The sequence below is a fragment of the Vulpes vulpes genome, chromosome 11 (genome assembly GCF_048418805.1).
Source record: "Vulpes vulpes isolate BD-2025 chromosome 11, VulVul3, whole genome shotgun sequence".
In the NCBI taxonomy this organism is placed as follows: domain Eukaryota; kingdom Metazoa; phylum Chordata; class Mammalia; order Carnivora; family Canidae; genus Vulpes; species Vulpes vulpes.
Window position 1 is genome coordinate 68,661,099 of NC_132790.1, and position 27,034 is coordinate 68,688,132.

The window sequence follows — 27,034 nt, forward strand, 5'->3', positions numbered from 1 at the left end:
GCCAGCCTCAAAGAATGCTGGAACAGCCTTCCAAAGGCAAACCTGAATCAGCAGCTCAGAAGCAATATTCTGAATGTGGTGCCATCCTCAGGTTATGGTATATGCTTAAATCAAAGACTTCTGTATGGGGCTAAGTCCCCAATAAGAAGAACACAAACTGTGGGGAACAGGAGCGGCCCCACTTAACAACACTCTCAATGATCCAATCACAACAGGGAATTTTGTGCTTCCCATCCTTATAACTCTGGGCTCTGCAGTGTTAAAAGTTCTGGTTTCCAATGGGTATACATCCTCTTGGCAGGAAACACAGAAAGTGTCTCATTAAACAACAAACTGTAGTTACCACTAGGACACTTTGGACTCCTTATGCCCAGAGCCCAGAAAATCAACATACTGGCTGTGCTATTTGACACTAATAAGCTGAAGAAAGTGGCACTGCTTTCTTTACAAGGAGGACAGAGAGAATATGTGTGGAATCTAGGTGGTGTACTTGGGTGCCTTCTGGTATTTCCTTGCCTCCTGATGCCAGTGTTGTAAATACAAACAGCAACTGCCATCTGAAAAAGTTGTGATATGATTGCGTAGGCCCCAGGCTATCGAGAATGAAGGTTTGAGTCACACCACCAGGGGAGCCAGCAAGTCCTGCCTGAGGACGAGGGGAATTTAGGATGAATAGCAGATTAGAGGGAGGCTGAAGGCCAATGTGACCCTGAAACCTACCGCAGCATTAGGAGCTACTATGTGTCCTACTAAGCTTCCTCTTCTATGAGAACTGGTTAAGCTATTATGTTCCCGTGTCATCCTCTGATGCTGAAATCTGAAGTCCACAGGGCAGGCAGTTGTAAAGGGAAGATGGATATAAAGTTTCAATAACAAGCTGGAACCCACAACCACAAAAAGGAACTGAAACCACTCAGACCTTGCTGCTTCTGATATTGATGGTATGGGGCAAAGCTGGGGCCCTTCACTGTCATGGCACTAGACACATACTTGGTCCAGGAGTCATGGAAACCGAAGGAAGATCCAGCAGAAGGGGAAGAAGTTGCTGGCTCAGCCACTGCCTTCTCATCAAGGTGATCCAGCAAAGCCCCAACATGTATCTGCTACAAAGTGGCTGCTACCCTCCAAATCTCCCACAAGAATCTCTTATGGCTGGTACTAACCAAAAACATAAAGAGAATTCTAGGAAAGGTAGCTCAGCCTAGCCAAGTTGACACCTTACAAAACCATCATAACCTTACCTTAAATGACTTCCTATTACTTTTATACTCTTAAAAAAACTTGCAAGATTCTTGGGACCTAACATCTGCCAGACGTTCTGGCTTTATCTCTTATCCTCCCACACACACACCCCATCTCAGGCTATATGTATTTATGTTTAGTACAAACGTTCTAAATTTTCTAATCTTTCCACACTATTCCTTGTGGCTGGAATATTCTTCCTTCCTTTCTTCTCTTTCCCTTAACCTGGCTGAAACTTATTCACCCGAACAGGTGAATGGGCTCAGCTTCTTTTTGGAAACCTTCCCTGACACATCTCTTTATCATTGGTGGCCAGTACAAAATCAGGTCCGTAGTTAGCATCCAACAAATCTTGGTTGAATAAATTAATATATGCCAATGACAATGAAAACTGATTCTAAGTGAATGAACATAGCTGCAGTCTTAGGCATACAGCAGAGAAAGTGCTATAGTCAAGGTCAGTGAGTAGACAATACATCCAGTCTATTAAAATGTGTGGAACACTATTCAGTACTGCAGAAATATACACGTTCCATTTATCCATTTATTCACTCTATCCCTTTGCTATATAAGCTGCCATTTCAATACATCCTGCTTGCCTTAGTTTGACTCTCCCCCAAACAGAGCCTAACACAAGGTAATTTATTCAGAAGGTGATTCCTGGGAGCAGGATTAAAAATCAGGGAGGGAGGAAAGGGAAGGGGGAAAAGGCCAGTAAACAGGGTTATTGAGCTGGCTACTGCCTTGAGCACTAAAGTTTTATCTGACCAGAAACCCTCTGAGGACCTGTGGAGAACCTTAGATATCCCTCTGAGAGGAGGCTGACACACTTAACTACTAACCCCATCCTTCACTGTTTTTGACTGTTGCTCTAGGAACTTGTCCCTGTCCCCTTCCCAATACTTCCAGCCAGATGGGGATGAATGAGATCTCAAAAGATCTTTGGAAAAGGCCTCAAGGTAGAAAATCAAAGGCACCACCAGCACTTGTGGTAGGATATTAGGCAAAAACTATCTACCAGAGCTGCAACAAGGGTGGGCAGGAGTGATGCAGCTTGAGTCACCAAGTTCTGTTCCACTTCCCAAGGATTTTATCTCCATTAATCACTAGCTGCCACCATAAATGAGGTTAAGAAACACCAAGCTAATTTTACCTCCTTCTTTCAGAGAACTCATGACCTGGGAGTTTAGGGAAACTCCACTCATTTATTATATCTCGGTATAATAATATGAAGAAAAAAGAGCTAGCTAGATAAAAAGGGTAAGTAGCTCATTACTGGCTGACTGCTTTATCCAAAGAATGTTGATCAATGATGCAAACTCCCAGTTATACTTGTATTCCTTCTCTTCCTGTTGTATGGGAATGGTATACCTGGAGTTGTACCCTGCAACAACATTGCCTAGCACCGAGCAGCTACTCACCAAATGTTGGTAGAAGGGACAAGAGCAGGTGAAATATCAAAGAGTTGTTTGACCTAGAGTATTAGGAAAATATAGATCAGTGATTCTCAAATAGGGACTATTTTGCCACCTAGAAAAGACCTGGGAATGTCTAGAGACATTTTTGGTTGTTACAACTAGAGAAGAGGGTGCTTCTGGAATCTACTGGGTAAAGAAGAAGATGCTACCAAGCATCCTATGATATATAGGACAGTTTCCCTTAACCCAACAAAGAATTATCCTGCCCAAAATATCAATAGTGGCAGGGTTGAGAAAACCTGACACGGATAAAGGGTATCTGGGTGTTGATAATAGATTGATACATAGTTGGTAAATATTGATATATTCATATAAACATTTTATTTCTCTGCTTAATATAGTCTATAACATTTTAAGAAATCAATGTTTAATTACAAATGATTTGTCCTACATGCCAGCAATACAAAGTGTTGCATTAGTACCTCCAAAACCAAAGGAATTGGTGAGTCCAATACATCTTTTCTCAATTTTCCATTCCTGTGCCTTTAGTGGAACATAATTGAGATCAAATTCTGGTTCTGTACAATCCAGGTTTAAAGTAGGTGGTAGTTTTTGATAATAACAAGCCAGAGCAGTAAAAGCTGCCTCAACCGCCCCTGCAGCTCCCAACAGATGTCCTGTGGCTCCCTTGGTTGACGAAACTGCAAGGGCAGGTGCATGGTCTTTGAAAAGATGTTTGATAGCTTTGTTTTCAGCAGCATCTCCCAATGGGGTGGAAGTCGCATGTGCGTTGACATAGGATATCTCTTCAGGTTGTACACCTGCGTCTTTTACAGCTGCAGCCATACATCTAATAAAATAAGAGAAGAAATTTATCAGAACTAAGTCTAATTTTAACACAGGAGTCTTTATCTATATAGCTTATGAGAAAGAAAGGAACATATATCCTGGATGAAGAGAATCCTTTGCTCTAATAACAGAACCCAAACTTGGATTACCATATGAGTTAGAATGCTACCTGCATGGAAATAATGAGTCACCCTCAATACTCTGGACTGATTCAACACCGTGAGATAAATATACAGGCCTGTGGGTCTTATCGTCTTTAATAAAATGTATTTCCACTTTTTTGAATTGATACTGTTCCCTGGGGGAAAAACCATATTGACGCAAGCCTAGAATAGTTCTTCTTCTAGGAATTTTTTTTTTATCAGCGGAGTGTGTGTGTATATGTGTGTGTATGTAGTGATTCCAAATGTGGAAAAAAATTTATAACTATGTTTTAATTTTTTTCTCTCACATTTAAATGTAAAACTTGGCATATTTCCCAATAATCTAAAAATGTCTGCACCATTACTTTGGTGCTTCAAATAACCTTTCAAAATTCTATTTAGGTTTTAAGAATTCTAAATAAATGAAGTACGCTAAGCCAAACAAAACAAACAAACCCAAAAATAAAATATTTCTCTGGAAGAATGTTTGAAAATGTCATGAATGTCAACACCTTCTTTTTTAGTTCCTGATCTCTGGGTTGCATATATTTCCTAAAGAGGCAGCTTAAGGGTATAATTTGAAGTGTGATGAAAAGTCTCACCTAAACATAACTATTTCCCCATCTAGCTGGCTACTATGTTCAAACCTTCTAGCACCAGCAGCTATTTACTAAAACTCAAAAGCATAACTCAGGGGTCAGTAAACTATGGCCCTGGCCAGATAACTATTTTCACAAATACAGCTGACCCTTGAATAATATGGGTTTGAACTATGTGGGTCCACTTACATGTGGATTTTTTATAGTACTGTACTGTAAATGTATTTTCTCCTCCTTATGATTTTCTTGGTAACATTTCTTTTCTCTAGCTTACCTTATTGCAAGAATACACTATATAATATACAGAACATGTGTTCATTGCTTATGTTATCAATAAGGCATTTTGTCAACAGTAGGCTACTAGAAGTTAAGTTTTGGAGGAGTCAAAAGTTATGTATGTTATTTTTGACTGCACAACGGGTCAGTGCTCCTAACCGCTGCATTGTTCAAGGATCAACTGTAGTTTCACTGGAGCATGCCCATTCATTTATTTATAATATCTGGCTGCTTTCACACTACAAGACAGATTTGAATAATTGTGACAGCAACCCTATGGCCCACAAAGCTAAAAAAACTATTTGTCCCTTTACAGAAAAGGTTTGCCCTGGTCAAGTTAACTGGTTAAAACATAATACAATCTAGGGCATCTGGTTGGCTCAGTGGTTGAGCATCTGCCTTTGGCTCAGGGCATAATTCTGGGGTTCCGGATTCAAGTCCCGCATTGGGCTCCTGCCAGGAGCCTGCTTCTCCCTCTGCCTGCGTCTCTGCAACTCTTTGTGTGTCTCATGAATAAATAAATAATATCTTAAAGAAAAATAAAACATAATATGATCTAAGCAGGCTAGCCTATTAGCTAACACATAAGCAGGGATTTTTTTTTTTTAACTTAACTATCTCTTTTGAAATATCAACTTGCTTTTCCAATCGTGGTCCTCAGACCAGCAGCATCAGCATCATGGGAGCTTGTTACAAATGGCAGATCTCCAGCAGCATCCTAGGCCTAGAGTCAGAATCTGCATTTTAGTATTCCTGGGTGGTGAAAAGTTAGAAAGTACTGATTTAAGAACAGCAGAACGCTGCTGAAATGGCGCAGGGCCCAGACACCACTAGAAGAAAGGGTTAATTATATTGTCTGAGTCTGATGAAGGGCCAAAGAGAAGAACTGTGGGAGGGAGCACTCAAGACAGCTGTTACAACTGGAAGTATGAAAAGTTGGAAAAAACACAGATGGCCTTCTCCACAACTTTAAAATCCAATTTTTGTTAAGAATATTCAAATGTGGTGCCTGGGTGGCTCAGTCAGTTAAGCCTCTGCGTTTGGTTCAGGTCATAAATCCCAGAATGCTGGGATTGAGCCCCGTGTCGGGCTCTCTGCTCAGCGGAGAGCTTACTTCTCCCTCTCCCTCTGTTTGTGCTTTCTCTCTTTCTATCTCAAAAAATAAATAATCTTTTAAAAAAAGGAATGTCAAATATATCAAACATGTTAAAGCAAAGAATTCAAAGCCATTTTGTTTAGTCTAAAATGGAAAAACATCAAAGATACTGTACACCAAGGGCAGATACTACAATACTGGACTCCCTAGTTTGAAAGTCTAATAAAACGTCTTATTTGGAGAAATATTTTAAATAAAACAAGTCTTGGGGCACTTGAGTGGTGCAGTTGGTTGAACAGCCCACTCTTGGCTTCAGCTCAGGTGGTGATCTCGGGGTCCTGGAATCAACATGGATTCTGCTTGGGATTCTCTCTCCCTCTGCTCCCTCCCCTCCACCCCATGGTCTCTCTTTCTCTCTCCTTCTCAAATAGATAAATAAATCTTAAAAAAAAAAAAAAAAAAAAAAGGCTTTACCTTAAGGCTCCTTCTCCTTCAGGGTCAGGTGCAGTTATGTGACCAGCATCACCTGAAAGTCCATAGCCCAAAACTTCTGCATAGATCCGCGCTCCTCGTTGAACAGCATGATCATATTCTTCCAGCACCAGCACAGCTGCACCTTCTCCCATGACAAACCCATCTCTCTTTGGGTGAAACGGTCGACATGCCAACTTAGGATCAGGGTTTGTGCTCAGAGCACGGGCTCTGGAAAACCCAGCGAGAGATAGAGGACTAATGCAAGAATCTGTCCCTCCAGCCACCATCACATCAGCATCGCCTTGGGCTATAAATCTAAAAGAGTCTCCCACAGCGTGAGCTCCTGTGGTACAGGCTGTAGACACTGCATGATTGGGGCCCTTGAGTTTATATCGAATGCTGACCTGGCCTGCTGCCATATTGACCAAAATCTTAGGGACAAAGAATGGGCTGACTTTACTGTAACCTTTTGTCTGAAACATCAAAGCAGTTTCAGAAACAATTTCAAGAGGAACCATCCCCATGCCAATTGCAACTCCAGTAGCCGCTTGATCAGCTTCTGATTGAGGGAGCCAGCCGGAATCCTTCAGGGCTAACTCTGCAGCTCCAATGGCCATAATGGTGGGAGAAGACATGGACTTGATATCGGATTTGGACACAAAGTTTTGTTCATTGAACTGACCTTCATCACAACCTCTTGGCACATAGGCAGCAACACTGCAAGGGATACTCTTATACTCCTCACCGGCCAGTGACATAATTCCACTCTCTCCTCGGATAAGACGATCCCATACCAGCTGAGTTCCAACACCCAGAGGCGTCACTAAGCCGATGCCTGTAATGACAACCCGCCTACGAAATCTGGACCTCGGCACAGTTCCGAAAAGCCGCCTTTTGCCTCCTATTAATGGCTGGCATAATCTTGAACACAGATGAGGGCTTGTGATTTTCAAGAAATTTTGCAAGCAGTCTGACAACATGGTTGAGACTCAGATGATCAGAAACACATTCCTGTAACAGCTCACAACACTTGAGGGCCTAGGATACAAGAGCCGAAACCTCCACTCAGGCGCTGGGAGTGAGCTGCTAATGAACACAAGGAAAATAACGTTAACATCACTACAATTTATGCTTATCAAACCGTTTGGAGTTCCCTTTTTAGGCTGAGTACCCTCAGACATTCCGAGACAAGGGTGAGACGATGGTTCATTCAATTCACAACAGAATTACACCATGGAAAATAAAAAGGCACTCCCGGCCTTTTACGGACTGCAGAGAGCATCCTCGTTCAGCACCACTGAGGCCTTATTCTAAGGAGTATTTCTGGCGTCTGTGTGACAAAAAAAACCCTTCAGGGCCTATTCTTTGAGTTAGGGGTGTGAGCTTTATTGATCACCAAAACGTGGAGATCATTTGGTTTTTAATCCGGGGTCGCGGGGTGGGAGGGAGACGATGTGGCCACCGCCTCTAAAGCACCACCACGCGCGCACACACCCCCGAAGGACGCCGAGGGAAAAGGAAACCAGGCCCGGAGGTCATCAGACTCCCCTTTCCCGAGGCAACCCCCACCCGATCCGGCGGCGGAGGGGCGGGAGGAAGAGAGCAGCAAGCGGCTGATACCTACGCGAGGCCCGGCGCCGGCCGCGCAGCCGCCGTCTGCGCGGGCACTTCCGCGCATGCGCGCGCGCGCACGCACCGCGTCTGAGCGGGGCGTGGCCAGCGGCCCTGCCCCCGCGTCACCTTGGTGGAGGTCAGACCGCGGGAGGCGGCGGGCCCAGGTCGCCGGGGACGAGCCGCCCCGCGCGAGACCTCAGTGACTGGGAGACCGAGAACGTGCACGGAACGCGAGGAGACGGCCGGTTTTGCCCATCAGAAAAGGATTTGGGGGCGGAGGAGGGCGGGTAACTATGATGTCCAAATCGTTGCGTCTGCTGGGAGAAGGGACGCCGTCATCTTTACTGAAAGCTTTGGAAAGCATTAAGGGAATTACCGCAGCCTCACAGTTACTCCGGTTCCTCCCATAGTTGTTTATAATGGTAAAGTAGGACTAACCGAAGCGCCCAACATCAGGAAACGGCTTATTTTGTAGTATACCTAAAGGCTGTGCAGCCATTTAAAATAATTTTGGAAAAAAACAATAATAAAATAATTTTGTAAGTGAATGTTCTATGGAGAGATGTTGCAAGCACATCAGGAGGTAACAGGTTACAGAATAGTATATATATACCTTTTAAAAAGATGTTTATATTGAGATCTGCAGGGATGTGCAATGATTGTGAAGTTCCTTTTCCCATTTCTGCTTAGTCTTCGTTACTATCTTTTCTACAATAAATAATACTTTTGTAATGATGATAAGCTGTTTTTTACTTTCCAAAAATTATTGGATCTGGGGCAGGGCTCAAAATGCCAGACGCAATGTCTAACAAGGATGGAGACAAGAAAAGAGATTGTAGACCTTTAAAAAACAAGAAAGTAGTAAGGTATGTATTTGCTCAGATGCTATCCCAGGTGTCAGGTTTGTGTCCTTTTTATTCTTTTTTAGATAAAAGATTGATGATGTAATGTGCATTTGACCCTCCCAGCCATATTGTGTCTTTCTGGACAGTGTCTCTTGAAATGATTGTTTCCGAGTGCGCTGCCTTCTTTCCCAGCTCTAGAGAATTTTGGTCAAGCTTAGCTTTTCTAGGTTACTACTGGATTTAAATGAATTTGAAAGTGTACTTTGCCTAAAATAGTTTAGGAAAGCTAAATAGGGCCTTGAGTCTTCTGTGATCAAAGGCCTGTTTAGTTATTTCTTAGTATGACTTAACATTCATTAACTTTAAGATAGATTAAACAAACACATGTGGTAATAAAATAACTAAAATTTGGTGAGAAATACCCAATCTTACTGTCCCTTTTCATTGTAATACACTATGTTGAAATTATAATGTGAGAGACTTAAAATATACTTTTTGAACCCAAACTCTATGAAACAGTTTTGTTTTTTTTTTTAAAGATTTCATTTAGGCACACCAGGGTGGCTCAGGGGTTGAGCATCTGCCTTTGGCTCAGGGCGTGATCCTGGAGTCCCAGCATTGGGTCCCACATCGGGCTCCCTGTAGGAAGCCTGCTTCTCCCTCTGCCTGTGTCTTTCTCTGTGTCTCTCATGAATAAATAAATAATTAAATTAATTAATTAATTAATTAATTAAAAATGTCTGTGATATTCCAATAGCTGTAAAATGATTTAGTACCATATTTCTTGCTAGTGATGCTGATCTAACCACTGCTGTAAACTCATTATGACTTCATGAAAGAAGGGCCCATGCTTATCAGATTTCCTGCTTCACAGTACCTAGCAGAGTGCCTGGCATTTAGTAGCCACCTCACAAATCTTTGGTGAATGACTGAATTATGAAATGAATGAATAAACATACACTTCTATCGGTTAGTATATATACATAATGTTTTATGTGGTTTTACCAAATGACTTATTTTCTTTTTACAGTACCTGTTTCATCAGCATAAGGGCTATTTGTATGTAAGGTATGATCATCGATTTTGTCTTTCCTAGTAGATTATAAATCTTTTATGTCCACCATCAGACTGCTTTGTACACAACAGGTGCTCAATAAATAATTGTTGGTTAATCACTTAAGCAATCACACAGTAGTGAATTACCATACCAGTTCGTGAAAAGTTACAACCTCTCTCCATGTTACAGTCTTCACTGAGGTCAATGTTTTATTTTTTATGTCAAAACTGATCCTGGGGAAATTTAACAGGTTATTTCTTTTTTCTGTTCCATTTAAGAATAGTGCCACCATGTGTCAACTCTAACCTTGGTGTGCTTAATAAAACTGGAATTCTGAAAAAAAAAATCATTATTTTGTAGGAAAAAAAATCAAGTAAAAGAATGGAGAAACTTCAATGCTGATTTAATAGAAGAAAACCCTTTAGTTGAAGCAATTGTACGTATAAAGAGGTTAAGAGTAGCTTACTATCGCCAATTTTTCTAAAGGAACTGGAAAATCAAAATATTTTCAACTTAGTGGAAGAAGCAGACAGGGAAAAGAACAAGTCAAAGTCCCTTATAATAAATTCTCTTAACAACACATAAATGGTGGTACCCAAGAGAGATTGTACTCAAGAACTTCAACAGGAGTTTCGGTAAACAGGAATTTGGGATGATTTAAATTTCAGGTGATTTAAAATAAGCAATAACTTACTGAATTACCCTTGAAATGATGATTTCTTTTTTTTTTTAGACTGCATTATCACAGTATTAACTCTATGGCATTGGTTTTGACACTGTGTTTGCATGTTCCCCACAAAGATGCCTTCTAGTCATTGTCTCTGTCAGGAGACAGGCTAAGCTAATGGCATTCTGTCCCTCCCACTCCCCATGCTCTCCTGCTTCAATTCTAGAGCATCTCTCCACTTTGGTGTTTTATACATACTGGGTTTCCTCCTAAAAATCTATTTGAAAAAAAAAAAGTGTCTTGTTTCTTTTAAAAAATCAAAATACTATATAGTATATAATAACTTTAAGCTATTCTAAGGATAAATGTGAAAAAAGAGACTCAAATTAAGGTGAATATAGTTGGTGATTAGAGACATCTAGCTATAATTCTATAGCTATAGCCCCCCTCCCCACACCTTTCCATCCTTTGAAATTGTGGATAGTATGTGTCTAGCTAGAGACTACATTTCCCAGCCTTCCCTCTTTTATCTAAATGGGGCTTCATTTTCTCCAATTATATGGTAGAGAAAATGCTGTATGCCATTTTGGGCCCATGTGGTTGAATAGGTATGCCTTCTTTCTGCCCAACCACCAACTAAATGCAGAAGCCTTTGTGGCTCAATGGCAGGAGTTAAACTACAGGCCAAATCCAGTGGGTTGCCTGTTTTTGTAAACAAGAGTTTCATGGGAAGGTAGCCATGTCCATTCATATTGGAGTACTGTCTACAGAACTACAGATGCAGAGGCAGAATTAAGAGTTTGAAACGGAGACCCTGGGTGCCTGGGTGGCTCAGCCGTTGAGCACCTGCCTTCGGCCCAGGGCATAATCCTGGAGTCCCGGGATTGAGTCCCACATCAGGCCCCCTGCCTGGAGCCTGCTTCTCCCTCTGCCTACATTTCTGCCTTTCTCTCTCTGTGTCTTTCATTAATAAATAAATAAAGTCTTTTAAAAAAGAAACAGAGACCCTATGGCCACAAAGTCTTAAACGTTTACAATCTGGCCCTTTACAAAAAAATGTTTATTGACCTCTATTTTACAGGATGGAAGGAGCCTGGGAGCCTGAATGGGGGAAAGTTGTCCAATGACTAAGGACACCTGCTTTTAAAACTGTTATGTGAGCAAGAAAGATTTCTGTTAAGTCACTGAAAATTTTAGTGATAGCAGCTAGTAACAGCTATCAGTTAAACACTAGGCTTAGAAGTTGGTCCCCAAACCTACATATTAAAAACCTTTCCCGGGATCCCTGGGTGTCGCAGCGGCTTGGCACCTGCCTTTGGCCCAGGGCGCCATCCTGGAGACCCGGGATTGAATCCCACGTCAGGCTCCCGGTGCATGGAGCCTGCTTCTCCCTCTGCCTATGTCTCTGCCTCTCTCTCTCTCTGTGACTATCATAAAAAAAAAAAAAAAAAAACCTTTCCCATGTATCTAGCAGATGAATGGTAATTGAAGTGCATGGCATAGTTCAAGCGCTTCCTCTGAGATACTGGAAGAAAACTTCAAATTTAAAAAGCAAACAGAAGATAAATTATCAAGAACATTTAAATAAGCTACTTACGCAAATAATTTACCTTAAAAACATAAGGTCAAGAAAAATATTTGTTGAGGTTTGGAAAGATATGTCTGCAAAGAAGGCAGCCATTGGTAAATTACCTTTTTTTTAAAAAAAAAAGATTTTATTTATTCATAAGAGACACAGAGGGAGGCAGAGAAATAGGCAGAGGGAGAAGCAGGCTCACTCCTGGGAGCAGGATGTGGGACTTGATCCCAAGGACCCCAGAATCACGCCCTGAGGCAGGGGACACGCTCAACCACTGAGCCACTCAGGCATCCTGGTAAAGTATACTTTTAACATTGAGAGGCAGAAAATGGATTAAAGAAGTTAGGATTCATCTTCTAAAAGTAATAAAAAACATTAATCACATGATCTACCTGTGATACAAAGTCATAAAATAATACCTACCCCCTTACTATGCAAGATGCATATTTTTACTACTCCCCCTCCCATTTTATTCTATTTTGTCCTTATGATATATTTTATGCTGGTCACTACATGATAAATTGAGTCCACATCCTACTATGTTGCAACCTGCGGTTTGAAAACTTCTTCTCTATAGAGACCTCATACTATTTGAACGGGTACTTGTCAAAAAGATTTTTTTATTCATGAGAGACACAGGCAAAGGGAGAAGCAGGCTCCATGCAAGGACCCCAATTTGGGACTCAATCCCAGGTCTCCAGGATCACGCCCTGGGCCGAAGGCAGGCGCTAAACCACTGAGCCACCCAGGGATCCCCTATGAGAAAGATTCTTCATCGTACATCGTCTATGTACCAGAAACCCAGCAGGGTCTACAGACGCCCATTCGTTTTTTTTTTTTTTTTTTTTTTTAATTTATGATAGTCACACACACACACAGAGAGAGAGAGAGGGAGGCAAAGACACAGGCAGAGGGAGAAGCAGGCTCCATGCACCGGGAGCCCGACGTGGGATTCGATCCCGGGTCTCCAGGATCGCGCCCTGGGCCAAAGGCAGGCGCCAAACCGCTGCACCACCCAGGGTTCCCCCCATTCGGTTTTGAACATTTTGTTGCTCCTAGCTTCTGGGGTCTTCCAACTACACGTTATCTCGGAATGCCTGGCAGTCTGCGAGGAAGGGTCCTGGGGGGGAGGGGTGGTTGTACCAGGGGGTCCCCCCACCTTCGTAGCTGGATGAATCGAAGCCCAAGCTGGCGCGCGTTAGGCTCCGGGTTTCGGGCCACGCGGGCCAGCACAGGGCAGCATCCCCCCTCCCAAGGAGCCAAAGCCCCCGGCCCTACAACCAAGCACCCCGCCCCCTGTTTCCGAGAGGAGCCCCGAGGCCCTGGCGACGCCGCCCCAGTCCCTCCAGGTCCAAATCCCCGCCCTCCCCCGCCCAGGCCCCGCCCTCCCCCGCCCAGGCCCCGCCCCCGCCCCGCCGGGCCCCGCCCCTCCCGGCCCGCCGCGGAGTCGGCCGCGCGCTGTGGCGCCTGCTCAGTGCGGCACGCGGCGCGCGAGGGGCGGCGACGGCCGCGGGCGCTCAAGCATGGCGGCAGCGGCGCTGGGCAGCTCGTCGGGCTCCGCGTCCCCGGCGGTGGCCGAGCTGTGCCAGAACACCCCGGAGACCTTTCTGGAGGCCTCCAAGCTGTTGCTCACCTATGCGGACAACATCCTCAGGTGCGGAGCTGAGGAGTCGCACCGGGGCGCCAGGGCGGGCGGCGAGGGGCGCCTGGTCGGCCTGGGTTTGGGGTCGCCGGGCTCGGGCCCCTCAAGGGTGGCGAGGCCCGGAGGGGCCGGGGGCCTGGGCCCGAGCGCGGCGCAGCGTCGGAGCCTAGTCGGAGCCTACCTGCCAGGGGCCTGGCGGCGCGGCCGGGCCCTCGCTCCTGAGAGGAGCAAGTTTCTCTGCACTTGTGACTTGGCACCCGATGTCGGGGTGCTCTGGGGGTGAACTGGAGGTCGCGAGGATGGCGCGGGGCGGAGGCCGGTGAGAAGGCGTGCCCTGAACGCTGGCCTCCCGTCGCGCTGCTTAACCGTCTTCCTGTCGGCACTGAAGCGGTCATAGTTCATCCCCGCTGCGTGGCTTTCACCGAACGCGGTGCGTTAAGTCGCCGCAGGGTTGTGCGAAGTTCGTCCCCGGCGGAATCCGCCCCCGCTCCAGCGTTTTGTGAAGACCTTGGTAGTGAAGCGTACTAGTCAAGTGGGGGGTCTTGTCTTTCCTTTCCTTTTCTTTTTATGGTCTTTTCGTGCCCACTGTTACTGACTGAAATATTATTGACCATATTAAAGTTACAATTTTCATATTAATACCTGTACTCTACTTTTCACCGTGACCTTTTAGGTAAGAATTTAGTGAAGAGTACCTTGGCGGAGAGTAATTTGTTTCATTCTCCTGCGAGCAGAAGTACACTTGTAGGTCCTCAAGGGACCCTTACGGATTTGGGGAATTGGGAGACAGGTTTGGTTATTCATTTTGAAGCATTATCCACTTCAGTTCTTAGATCAAATCATGTAGTGGCTTGTGTGGGGGAGGGAAATGGAGCCAAAGTTAAAGGACCTCCAGGTGCCAGGTACTTGAGTGGGGTCACCTCATTCATCAGGTCCCCATGGTTACTATCTAGGTTCTCTCTCCCACCTTACCCCTGGGGTACACTTGTTCTCCTAAGTGGCAGGTATATTGGCATGAAGTCTAAAAGGAAACTCTTGGTTGCAAGGTTATAGATTTAATGTGACCCAATTTTAGTGACCCTGGTTACTAGTGTTTTAACTCATAGCACTTCATTGTTCATGGCAATATATTGTTCACAGAGATAACATTAAGGATTTAAAAAGTAAGTTGAAGGAAAAATGAACCTTTATTATTTACCAAATGCTATAAGGGTTGTACAGCATATGCAGTGTACACAGTTACACAATTGTGACATATGTAGAGACTGCCTTTCTCCTCTATGACACCATCTCAACTCACCTCTCCCCTTGAGTCTAACAGCTCTTCAAAGTACAGGATTAAAAACAACAACAACAACAACAAAGTACAGGATTGCCAATGGACTCTGCATAAATGAACTCCTAAGCTGAGTCCTCCAGATCTTATGAGCTGGGACCTTCAACCTGGAAAGCCACCAAACTATTTAAACCCTATTATTCAGAAAAGGGAAGTGGCCTTGTAATAAGATTCACTTCTGCTTTTAATTTAGTGAAACCCAAAATGCTAAGATCAAGGTGTTTTGAGGAAGGAAAACCTTTGCATGCAAATAATGACCTGGCATCATAATCACTATTATGAATATTTATCACACTCATAGAAGAAACTTCGCATGCTGTCAGTTCATGTTGCGGTCTTAACTATGGCTTATGTTTCTGATCTTGAAAAGTGTTTTTTTTTTTTTTTTTTTTTGATCTTGAAAAGTTTTTAATCTAAAAAGGGAATGAGTGTGGAACTCATAATTCAAGATGGTATGAAAAGCTACCCTTGTTAATTTAAGTACAGGTATGCCTTGTTTTATTGCTCTTCACTTCATTGTGCTTTGCAAGGACTGTGTTTTTCATAGATTGAAGGTTTGTGGTGTTGAGCCAGTCTGTCAGTGCCATTTTTTCCAATAGCTCACTTTATATCTCTGTGTCACATTTTGGTAATTCTTGTAATATTCAAACTTTTTCATTATTGTATTTGTTGTGATCTGTGAGCTCTTCTTTTAGTTGAAATATAGTTAGACACACACTGTCACATTGGTTTCAGTAGTATAATGTAGTGATTCCACAAGTGTACATTATGCTCTACTCAGGAGTATAATTATCTCTCACATACAGTTCTGTTATAATACCATTAACTATATTCCCTATATACCTTTTATCTCCATGACTTTTTTTAAGTGAGCTCTGTGCCCAGTGTGGGGCTTGAACTCATGACCCTAAGATCAAGAATCATATGCTCAACTGACTGAGCCAGCCAGGTGCCCACCCCCACCCCCATGACTTATTTATTCCATAACTGGAAGCCTATGTCTCCTACTCTCCTTCACCAATTTTGCCCATCCCACACTCCCTTCTGTACCCCCACAAACATCATTTGTACTCTGTTTGATTCTGTTTTTTGTTTGTTTTGGGTTTTTATCCATATATAAGTGAAAAAATACAGTATTTGTCTTTCTGTGTTTGACTGACTGACTTGTCATAATACTATCTAGGTCCATCCATGTTGTTGCAGGTGGCAAGAGCTAATTCTGTTTTTATGGCTGAGTAATATTCTGTTGTATATACATATACCACATCTTATTTATCCTGTGACCAGTTATCTTTGATGTTAATATTGTTTTAGGGTGCACCAATTGCACCCACATAAGATGGCAAACTTAATCTATAAATGCTGTGTGTGTTCTGACCGCTCCACCCATTGGTCCTTTCCTGTCCGTCTTTTCCTTAGGCTTCCCTGTTTCCTGCAACGCAATAATAATTGAAATTAGGCCAATCAATAACCCTGCAGTAGCCTAAGTGAAGTGAAAGGAAGGGGTGCTTGTCTCTTTCTTTAAATGCAAAGCTAGAAATGATTCAGCCTAGTGAGGAAGGCATGTCAAAATCCATGCTAGCCCAAAAGCTAGGCCTATTGTGCCAAGCAGCCAAGTTGCAAATGCAAGAGAAGTTCATGAAGAAAATTAAAAGTGCTACTGCAGTGAACACACAAATGGTGAGAAAGTGAAGCAGCCTTAACGCTACTAATATAAAAAGGTTTCATGGTCTAGATAGAAGATCACAGCCACAACATTCCCCTGAAAACCCAAAGCCTAATCCTGAGCAAAGCTCAGGCTCTTCAGTCCTGTAAAGGCTGAGAAAGGTGATGAAGTTGAAGAAAAGAGTTGCGGGCTAGCAGAAGTTGATTCATGAAGTTTAAGGACAGAAGCTGTCTCCACAACACAAAAGAGCAAGGTGAAACAGTAAGTGCTGATGAGGAGCTACAAGTTATCTAGAAGACCTAGCTAGGGTAATTTGTGACTGTGGCTACACTGCAATAGATTTTCAGTGTGCACCAAATAGCCTTCTATTGCAAGAAGGTGCCATCTAGGATTTCATAGCTAGAGAGGAAAAGTCAATGTCTGGCTTCAAAGGACAGGCTGATTCTTATGTTAGGTGGTGGCTTTAAGTTGAAGCCAGTGCTTATTAACCATGTTGAAATTCCTAGGGCCCTTAAGAATTATGCTAAATCTATTTGGTGTACACTTTATAAATGGAAAAAACAAAGCCTGGATGGCAGCACATCCGTTTGCGATGCAATTTACTGACTATTTTTAGGTCACTGTTGAGATCTACTCAGAAAAAGATAGCTTTCAAAATATTAATTGCTCATTGACAATGTATCAGGTCACCTAAGAGCTCTGATGGAAATATACTATGACATACTGTTGTTTTCATGCCTGTTTATACAGCATCCATAACTGCAGCCCATGGGTCAAGGAGTCATTTGGACTTAGAAGTCTTTTATTTTAACAATTATATTTTATAAAGCTATAGCTGCCATAGATAATGATTCCTCTGATCAATCTGGGCAAAGTTGAAAACCTCTTGGAAAGGATTCTAGATGCCATTAACATTTGTGTTCATGGAAGGAGGTCAAAATAGCAATAATAGGAGTTTGGAAGAAATTGTTTCCAACCCTCATGGATGACTTTGAAGGATTCAAAACCAGTGAAGGAAGTAACTGCGGATGTGGAAATAGCAAGAGAACTAGAATTAGAAGTGGAGCCTGAATATATAGCTAAATTGCTGCAATCTCATGATAAAACGTTCATGGATGAGGAACATTACTTTTTATGGATTAGCAAAGGAAGTGGTTTCTTGAGATGGAATCTATTCCTGGTGAAGATGCTGTGAAGATTGTTGAAATGACGACAAAGAATTTAGAATATAACAAACTTTGTTGATAAAACAGTGGCAGGGTTGAGAGACTTTATTCTAATTTTTTTTAAGGATTTTATTTATTTATTCATGACAGAGAGAGAGAGGCAGAGACACAGGCAGAGGGAGAAGCAGGCTCCATGCAGGGAGCCTGACGCGGGACTCGATCCCAGGTCTCCAGGATCACGCCCTGGGCTGAAGGCGGCGCTAAACCGCTGAGCCACCCGGGCTGCCCATTTGATTCTAATTTTGAAAGATGTCTGTCACGCAGCATTGCATGCTACAGATAAATTGTTCATAAAAGGAAGAATCATTTGATGTGGCAAACTTACTGTCTTTTTTTTAAGAAATTGCCACAGCCACTCCAACCTTTAGTAACCATCAAAATCGAGGCAAACCTTCCCCCAGAAAAAAAGATTACAACTCACTGAAAGTTCAGATAGTACTTAGCATTTTCAAGCATTAAGGTACTGTTTAATTAAAGTATGTACAACTTTTTTAAACATAATGCTAATAAATACTTAAAAGACTACAGTACAGTATAAACATAACTTTTATATGCAGTGGGAAATTTAAAAAATTATTTTGACTTGCTTTACTGCAATTTTCTCTTTATTACAGTTGTCTAGACACAAACCTATAATATCTCAGTGGTATGTTTATAATAGTATTAGTCCCTATTCTCATATTAGAATGAAAACTCCTTTAGGCTTCAGGAAGACTCTTCTATTTCTAAGTCCAGTGACATATTAACCTCTTAACAGAAAAGCTCCTGATGTGGAGCTTTTTTCTTTAAAAGTAGAGAAAACCAATGTTTCTGTTCCTTTTCCTGTTTGGGGAAGTCCATCAGTGTTAGAGATAAGGGACTATGTCAGGGATGTCTTGATATGTCTGGTTCCTGCCTCAGAGTTTGACATGGTATTTTATGAAATGAGTGCTGAAATGATAATTTTATTAGTAGTTTTTGTTTTTATTTGACATGGTATTTTATGAAATGAGTGCTGAAATGATAATTTTATTAGTAGTTTTTGTTTTTATTTTTTTAACAGCAATATTTGTCCCCGCACTCAAGTGAAGATAATACTTTTGTTTACAGTTCAGTTTTCTGCTTCAGGTAATGTTTACCTATTTCCCAATTAAGAATCAAAAAGCAAATGAAATTATAGAATAAAATATAAGCAACTTGTATGCACAATATGCTATGGGTTTGAACTTTTTAGTTTTTTTTTTTTTCAGTTCACTGACTTCTGGGTAAAAATGAGCTGTCTTCAGTAATATCTGCTTTTCAAAGTTTATAATAGTTGGGCTAGCATTCCACATGTGTTCCTTAGATAATTTGCTCCATTCATTCTTTAAAAAATAAGTTTGATTTCCCACTAATTTCCTTGCAAACTGCACACAGTTATTGGTTACAAACTACACTGCATATGATTGGGAAGGGACAAGAATGGTTTCTTCCAAGAAAATAAATATGTTTAGGAGAAAGATACAAGTATGGAAAATAGCCACAGCATAAAATCTAGAGAACAAATGCAAAATATTGTTCAAGCATGTTTATGTTTGGAGATAGCAGGGGAACGTAGTGTGGAAGAATTTTGAGAATGGAGATTTCATAAGATGGGATGGATTGATGGAATAGCAGAGAACATATATTTGACATAAGAGGCAAGAGAAAATGATTATACTTTCTAGAATCCAAGAGAAACATGAGTTTCTTGTAGAATAATGATATAAAAAGACACAAGGCATGGGTCTCATTTGTAAAGCTATTACAGTAATCACAAGCATAAATGGGGTTAGAATGGAGAGAGAACAATTGGAGGCAGGGATTGGCAGTTCTTGATGACTGAATGCAAGGAATAGAACCAGCAATGAAAGGAGACAACACAAATAACTTCAGATTTCTAATCTAGGTAACAGTTGACAACTGGAGAAATTGAGAGAGGGTAGTCACTGAGATTGGTGAGTTAGTTGGCATATTGTATGATGGAGAGTAAGCTTGTGATCAGACCAGTGGGTTTAAATACATTTCCTAAGATTGTGGTTATAGGCAATTTTATGTAAAGTCTCTGAGTTTCAGTTTCTTTTTTTTTTTTTTTCATTTTTGAGAGGAAAGCAAAATGCCTGTGTTATAGGATTGTTGCAAAAGAGAAATGAAGGCACATATGTTATCTATTATTACCATTATTCAGTTTTTCATGTTGAACAAGCTAGATTATGTGTATGTTTCCCTTTTTGTCAGCTACATAGAATGGTAGAGTTAGAGCCAGAGATGGTTCCCAGATGGTTCTAAAGATGTTTTTGAAAAATTTACATGTTTCTCAGAATAATAGGTTTTCAGAAGGACTAGAAATAATTTTTTAAATGTCCTACAAACCAACTTTTGTGATTAGTAATAAAAATACAAGACTATAGGATCTTGCTCATATACTGAATTTCCATTTATATAAACTCTTTCTAGGATTATGTATTCTAAAGAGAAAGAGGGCTAGTAAATAGTTAGATGTACTCTCATCATTTCTGAAGTTCTGAAATAGAAACATTTACATTTTTCTTTTTTCTGAGTCTGTGACCTCAGTGGGACACCTACTTGTTGACATGTCTTAAGATCTTTTTTGGGTACCTGGGTGGCTCAGTCGGTTAAGTAAGTGTCTTGCCTTTGGCCCAGGTCATGATCCCCCAGGGTCTGGGATCCAACCCCGCATCACATCGCTGCTCAACAGGGAGTCTGCTTCTCCCTTTCCCACTTCCCCTGGCTTGTGCGCTCTCTCTCTTTCTCTCTCTTTTTAAAATAAATAAATAAAATCTTTTTAAAAGATTTACTTTAAAAATGATTTATTTAAAAAAATCTTTTTTAAGATTTTATTTTTTCATTTATTTTAGAGCAGGGAGAGGGGTGTGGATTCAGAAGGGAGAGAAACAGGAAAAGAATTTCAATCAGACCCCTGTGTTGAGTGCGGAGACCAATGTGGGGCTTGATCTCACAATCCTGAGATCATGACCTAAGCAGAAACCAAACCAAGAGCCACACCCTCAACTGACTGAGCCACCCAGGTGCCCCAACATGTCTTAAGATCTTAAGTATATGGTAGATTATGACTTTCAAGGTGAAAAGCATGACTTTTTTTCTACCATTCAGTTGTAAAACAAAGACAACTAGGGGGGTAAGACAACTAGGGATACACCAAAATATGTTCAAAGTGATGGTGAGTGAGATGCAGGCCATTTTGCTGCCCTTTCAAGATCCCATTCATTCAGCATCATCCAACAAACAACCAAATAAAACAAAAAACCCTCAAGTGAAGGTGCAAAATTACTGCTAGCAGCAAGATAAATATTATAAGTTGCAGAAATAATTAATGGTCAACAGAGATAGAAAAAACACATTGAAGAATTATAGCAAAAAATACTTGAGAAAAGTCTGCAGAGAAAATTTAGTGGAAGAAGAGGAACAAAAATAAAGGTGATCCTTATGGGCACTTTAGACACTGTAAGATAAGGAGAATAGTAGTAATGAGTTCAAGGATGGTGGATACACTGGGATGACACTATGAAGTTAAAGATTTAGAAAGTGTTGGTTTGGTAGTTTTCCAAGGTCAGGAAATGGGATGTGATAGATTTGAGCTCTAATGGCCAAGTTCTCTAAGCCTTTGAGGGCTCCAGGATGAAGTTTGGCATTATTATATGTTCAAGATTATGGCTGGTATGCTCAACATACTTAAAAAAAAGAGGAAGCTAGGATTTGGGTAACTGGACATTACTCTTGGTTTTTTTGGTTTGTTTTTGTTTGTGTTATGTTTTTAGTGAAAAAAACATAAATATTATGTGAGGCCCATAGATGTTAAAACATAGAAAATTGCTAACTAGAGCAGAAAAGCTATATCAAGTTACTTTGAAACATGTATCAAAATAATAAGCTGTATCAGATCACCTAGTGTAGTTTTTATAAGAATTCTTAAAGAGTGGTGAAATAGGAAAAACTAGGAAATTAAAGCCAGAGAAAGACTTTGATCATGTAAAAATCTGGAAGCTATTGGGGAAAAAATAGGTTAAAAAAAAAAAATCAAGCAGTTTTGTACCAGTAGGTTATATCATCTTGGTGGTACTGATATTTATGACCCGGTGAAATGTATTGAATATCATGAAAAGATGCTTCATTTATGTGTAACTGGCCTTGATAAATGTAAGAGTGTTGTATGGTTTAATTTTTTTTTTTTTTAAGATTTTATTCATGAGAGACACAGAGAGGCAGAGACACAGACAGAGGGAGAAGCAGGCTCCATGCAGGAAGCCTGATGTGGGATTTGATCCCGGGACTCCAGGGTCACGCCCTGGGCCGAAGGCAGGCGCTAAACCACTGAGCCACCCAGGGATCTCAATATTTTTTTGTTTAAGTGGTAAGAAAGGAAGGCACTTAGGATACAGTGTGGCATAAAATCAGGGATGCTAAATCTCTTGCTGTGCCCAGGGCAGGCCCCTACAACAAAGACTTCAAATGCCCCTACAACAAAGACTTCAAATACCAAAGTTGAGTAATTCTCATTTAAAACACAGAAAAAGGGGATCCTTGGGTGGCTCAGCGGTTTAGTGCCTGCCTTCGGCCCAGGGCATGATCCCAGGGTTCCAGGATCGAGTCCCACATCAGACTCCCTGCATGGAGCCTGCTTCTCCCTCTGCCTGTGTCTCTGACTGTCTCTTTCTCTCTCTCTCTCTCTCTCTCTCTCATAAATAAATAAATAAATAAACAAACAAACAAATAAATAAAATCTTTAAAAAAAAAGATAAAACAGAAAAAAAGAGTAGAGCATATATTTTTCTTTGTGTTTTTCAACCACCTATGATACTCAAATGACCTGGGTAAAGAATAATGTTTGTTTTTAATTCCAGTCTTTTGTGGAGCTACAACTTTGTAAAATACAATAAAAATTTCATGGCAAATCAAATTGCTATAAAAATTGCTGAGTACTCTCAATTTTTGCACTTCTCATGAATGACTAGGAAGTTTATAGATGGTCACTGGTCTGTGGACATTTTGAATAATACTATATTAGAGCTTTGTCTATGAACGTTCTGTAACAAACTTGTATAATTTTTGAAATTAAAGAAAAATTTAAAGAAGATTAATGTATTTATTACAGTTTGGCAATAGAGAGTTGCATGATAAAAAACAAATGTGAAATATGTTGAAATTTCCACAATTAAATTAGGACAAAAATGGTTAATGAGTTGCTAGCAGTTGCCAGCACTTGTCCACCATCCCCATTCCATACCCCAAGCAGATGGCCTCAGCACTCCTTCCTACGGACCCCTGACACAACCTCAGAATCCTTCTTAAAATAGTGCTGATGGAGTCCACTACCATTGGAAGAGAATTTATATCAGATGTGAAATCTACTCATCCTATATTATGTTCTGAGGTTTTTTGAGTATAATACTGTGATTATCTTTTTTTTTTATAAGATTTTGTTTATTTATTTGAGAGAGAGAGAGAGAGAGAGAGAGCACGCGCATGAACAGAGAGGAGGAGCATAGGGAGAGGAAGAAGCAGATTCCCCACTGAGCAGAAACCCAACTCAGGGCTTAATCCCAGGAGCCCAGGATCATAACCTGAGCCAAAGGCAGATGTTTAACTGACTGAGCCACCCAGGAGCCCCAAACTGTGATTATCTTAATCTTGTATTTTTTTTTCTGATTTTTTTTTTAAAACAGCCTTTCTGATTTATTGAGGTTATTAAAAATCTTGGGATGCCTGGGTGGCTCAGCGGTTGAGCATCTGCCTTTGGCTCAGGGTGTGATCCTGGAGTCCTGGGATCGAGTCCAGTGTTGGGCTTCCTGCATGGAGCCTGCCTCTCCCTCTGCCTGTGTCTGCCTCTCTCCCTGTGTGTGTGTCTCTCATGAATAAATAAATATTTTTAAAAGGTTATTAAAAATCTCAAAGCTTTTCATATGCTGGTCTCATCCCATGTATGCTATTTAAAATCTTAATCGTGGTAAAAAAAAAAATTGTGACAAAAATATACTTTGAGCTGTAGCAGAATTTAGAGTAAAAACAATCATCTAGGGAAGAAAGAAAATCAAATGACTATAAGATATATCTAAATTTGTATTTGTCAGAGGTAAAGTCTTTGAGGAACTCAAAGACCTATTTTTATATAGCTTCTTAGTTTCTTTTATTCATCCATTTCACAAGTATTTATTAACTATCATATATGCATCAGGCACCATTCTTAATGATTGAGATCCATCAGAACAAAATAGGCAAGGCCTTATGCACCCATGTCTAGAGCTTACCTGGATTTTTTTCTTAGCAACCTAAAAACTCATAAAGGTATGTGGCTTTAACAGCACAGAATTAAAATGTTGCATGGATTTCCCTTATGGAAACATTAATATTATCAGCTGTGAAATGGTAGGTGGTGGTAAATGTATATTGAGGTAAGAATCACAAAATCAGGCTATTTTTCCAGACTGTGCTTCCTTTTTCTTTAAAGTAGGGAACTATACTATCTTGTAGCAGTATAGCCAATATAAAATGTAAAAAGGAGTGCAAAAACACTGTGGAAAGTATAAATTGTTATATATAATCAAACTTTTTTATTTAAACCAGAAATCCTAATGATGAAAAATACAGATCTATCCGGATTGGAAACACAGCTTTTTCTACTAGACTCCTACCTGTCAGAGGAGCCGTTGAATGTTTATTTGAAATGGGCTTTGAAGAGGTAAGTATGTTGAAGGATTTCTTCTCCCCAGTTCATTTGTAAAGAGTTTATTATAATGTTGTTGGATAATTACCTAAATAAGATAATATTTTTAAATTAATGGGTCATTTTGGAAATCTGTGGAACTAGTTAATTCTTCGCCTATTGGACATTTAAAAGTCACAGTAAATGTATTTTAAAATCACAATAAAAATATATATTATATATATATCATATATAAATATTAATATATATATATTTTCCCCCCCACAGGGAAAATTCTTACAAATTTTAATCCTTTAGAACAGGGAGGTCAAACATAAAACCCAAAGACCAAATTGTGGGTCACTTTAGACTTTCCGCAAAAACTTAATTTGTGAGTACCCATGAATATTGATAAGGTCTAACTGCCTGTCTCCAGTAAGAAATGAAAAGAGTAAATGCAGAAAAGCTGAGTTCAGTTGCTGCATGTAAGGAATTTATTCTGTGACACAAGAGGAGAATATCAGTGGTTTTTTTGTTTTTAAGTCAAAATAAGTTTGGTAGTTTCATCTCCTGGAATCTTGTGGCATGGTTTAATTTTATGACACAATGAAAGTAGTTATCAATATTTTCAATTTCTTTATGTAATATATGCTTAACCATTTCTAGTTTATGGAATACTGAAAGAAGTTGAACCAGGTTGTGGATACACAGTAGTCTATAGCAGTCAGAATTGTCGAGGCTGTAGAAATGATCAAAGAGATATGCTGAGTTGCCATAAAAAGTACTTTCCTTCCTGCCTCCCCAGATTGTGTTCAAGCCCTTGGAGGGTATAGTAGTGAACTAGAGAAATAGATCCCATTTTACATGGAGCCTGGATTCTAATAGGTTAGACAAACAGTAGACATGTAGACATGAAAACAAAGATGAATGCAAAGAAGAAAATAAGGCATGGTAATATACTAAAAAAGCACCTGTAGAGGGGACAGCTCTAAAAGAATGAGTGGTATGAGAAGGCCTCTCAGGAGAAAACATTTGAGCTGGGACCTAAATGAAAAGAAGCATTTCAGGTACCTGAAACCCTCAGGTAAGAGTACTTCAGACAGAAGGATTCAGGTGTGCAACAGACTTCTGGCAGAATTAGCTTTGACACAGAAAGTAGCTACAGAGGCAGGCAGGATCCAGGACATGGGGTTTTGAGGATTCTGATAAAGACTTGGATTTCATTCTAAGTGAGATGGGAAACCATAGGAAGGTTTTAGGCAGGGAAGAATATTTAAAAGATTACCGGTTGTAAAGAGAAGTGTTCTGGATATTCTGGGATGAGAGCAAGGGATGAGGCAGGAAGATCAGTTAGAAAGCTTTTCTCAGCCTAAAGGAGAAATGGTAATGGTTTGTGTAAGTTCCATGTGGACAGAGCCTTTTGTCTAAAAAGCCTTTTGTCCCCTCTGTTGCTAGCTTCTAGAATACATTGAGGCACTCAGTAAGCATATGTTGAATTAACGACTGATAGCAGTGGAGATGAGGAAAAAGTAGAGGCATCTAGAATTTTCTTTTTAAACAGAGCCTGCAGGACTTACTAATCAACTCAATGTAGAGTATAAGGGAAAGGAAGAAATGAGGGATTCTTCTAGGTTTTGGTTTGAGCATATAAGTGGATGCAAATACCATTAATTCAAATTGAGAAACCTTGGGAGTATAGCAGATGATGGGAGAAATCACTACTTACCTTTGGATAATTATAAGTGACATACTGCTAAACTTTCAATAGAGATAGCCAGTAGGCAGTTGGATATTTGAGTCTATAACTCAAAAGGAGAGGTCAGGCTGGAGATAGAAATTATGGTGTCATCTGCTTGTAGTTACAGACATCTGAACATAGAGAACTTAAAAATATAGGAGGCAACATTGTAAACATTGCCCATTTTGTTCAAGGAAATACAGATTTTTGAATTAAATGACAGAAAAATGTAGTAAATGACAACTGGAAACTACTGATTTCTCAGTTTTGAAGTGTTACACATTTTGTGGAGTCATATTTGTCTTTCATTCAACAAATATTTGAGTGCCGGGTGTGATGGATGACCAACCATCCCAGTTTCCCTTGGGCTGTCCTGTTTTGTTTTGTTTTTAATGTATTTATTTTTACGGTGTTTTTTTGTTTGTTTGTTTGTTTTGTTTTGTTTTGTTTTTGCTGTCCTGGTTTTAGCACTCAAAATTCCACATTCTAGAAAACCCATCTCAGGCAGACCAAAAGGTTGGTTACACCAGTGCCAGGTAATAAGTCAGATTGAAACTTGCAGAAGTTTTTGACACAAATGGAGCAACAGTTTCAGAAAAGATTACCATGTTTTGATGAGACTAATTTATACTTCAAGTTTCCGATTGTCTTTGGACTTCACACCTCAGGACCTGTCAAGTAAATGTTCTATCACTGGCTAAGTTGCAGAAGGAACCAGTGGAACTGCACCTGAACTCGTATCATTAGAAAGAAACTGAATCGGCTTTAAGATGAAGTAGGAATCTCAGATCCATCCCAAAATGTTCAGTGGTATATTAAAATCCTGGGCACTTTTGGGCCTCCTTGCCTCTGAGGCTATCGTCTTTGTGAAAATTCTGAGAAGAAGAT

The 27,034-nt window shown here is 40.6% G+C and overlaps 2 protein-coding genes across 8 annotated transcripts in view; one reads left to right on the forward strand and one right to left on the reverse strand.

Moving 5' to 3' along the window:
- Nucleotides 1-3,018: 3,018 nt before the first annotated feature.
- Nucleotides 3,019-13,946, reverse strand: OXSM (3-oxoacyl-ACP synthase, mitochondrial). 6 transcript variants are annotated; one of them, XM_072726683.1, is made up of 3 exons: nucleotides 13,683-13,946; nucleotides 6,098-7,183; nucleotides 3,019-3,510 (listed from the first exon to the last, which is right to left on the reverse strand). In XM_072726683.1, the coding sequence occupies exons 2-3, from the start codon at nucleotides 7,075-7,077 to the stop codon at nucleotides 3,108-3,110; spliced, it is 1,383 nt and encodes a 460-aa protein (XP_072582784.1). In that variant the 5' UTR covers nucleotides 7,078-7,183; nucleotides 13,683-13,946; the 3' UTR covers nucleotides 3,019-3,107. The 6 variants fall into 6 exon arrangements, with proteins under 6 accessions (XP_072582784.1, XP_025862177.1, XP_025862180.1 ...); XM_026006392.2 differs by lacking the exon at nucleotides 13,683-13,946 and adding an exon at nucleotides 7,722-7,800; XM_026006395.2 differs by lacking the exon at nucleotides 13,683-13,946 and adding an exon at nucleotides 7,722-7,792 and having other exon boundaries at nucleotides 6,098-7,180.
- Nucleotides 13,290-27,034, forward strand: part of NGLY1 (N-glycanase 1) — a 57,609-nt gene continuing 43,864 nt past the window's right edge. The window contains exons 1-2 of one of the 2 annotated variants that reach the window (XM_026006397.2): nucleotides 13,290-13,513; nucleotides 24,330-24,444. In XM_026006397.2, the coding sequence (XP_025862182.1) occupies nucleotides 13,383-13,513; nucleotides 24,330-24,444 (246 nt within the window). In that variant the 5' untranslated portion in view covers nucleotides 13,290-13,382. The remainder of the gene's footprint in view (nucleotides 13,514-24,329; nucleotides 24,445-27,034) is intronic. The other variant, XM_026006398.2, reaches the window with a different exon arrangement.

Bases quoted from the DNA above. Each gene is read 5' to 3' on its own strand.
- OXSM (XM_072726683.1), bottom strand. From the start codon at position 7,077: ATGTTGTCAGACTGCTTGCAAAATTTCTTGAAAATCACAAGCCCTCAT. The intron at 3,511-6,097 runs GTAAAGCCTTTT...TTATTTTATTAG, and splicing joins GAAGGAGAAGGAGCCTTAAG to ATGTATGGCTGCAGCTGTAA.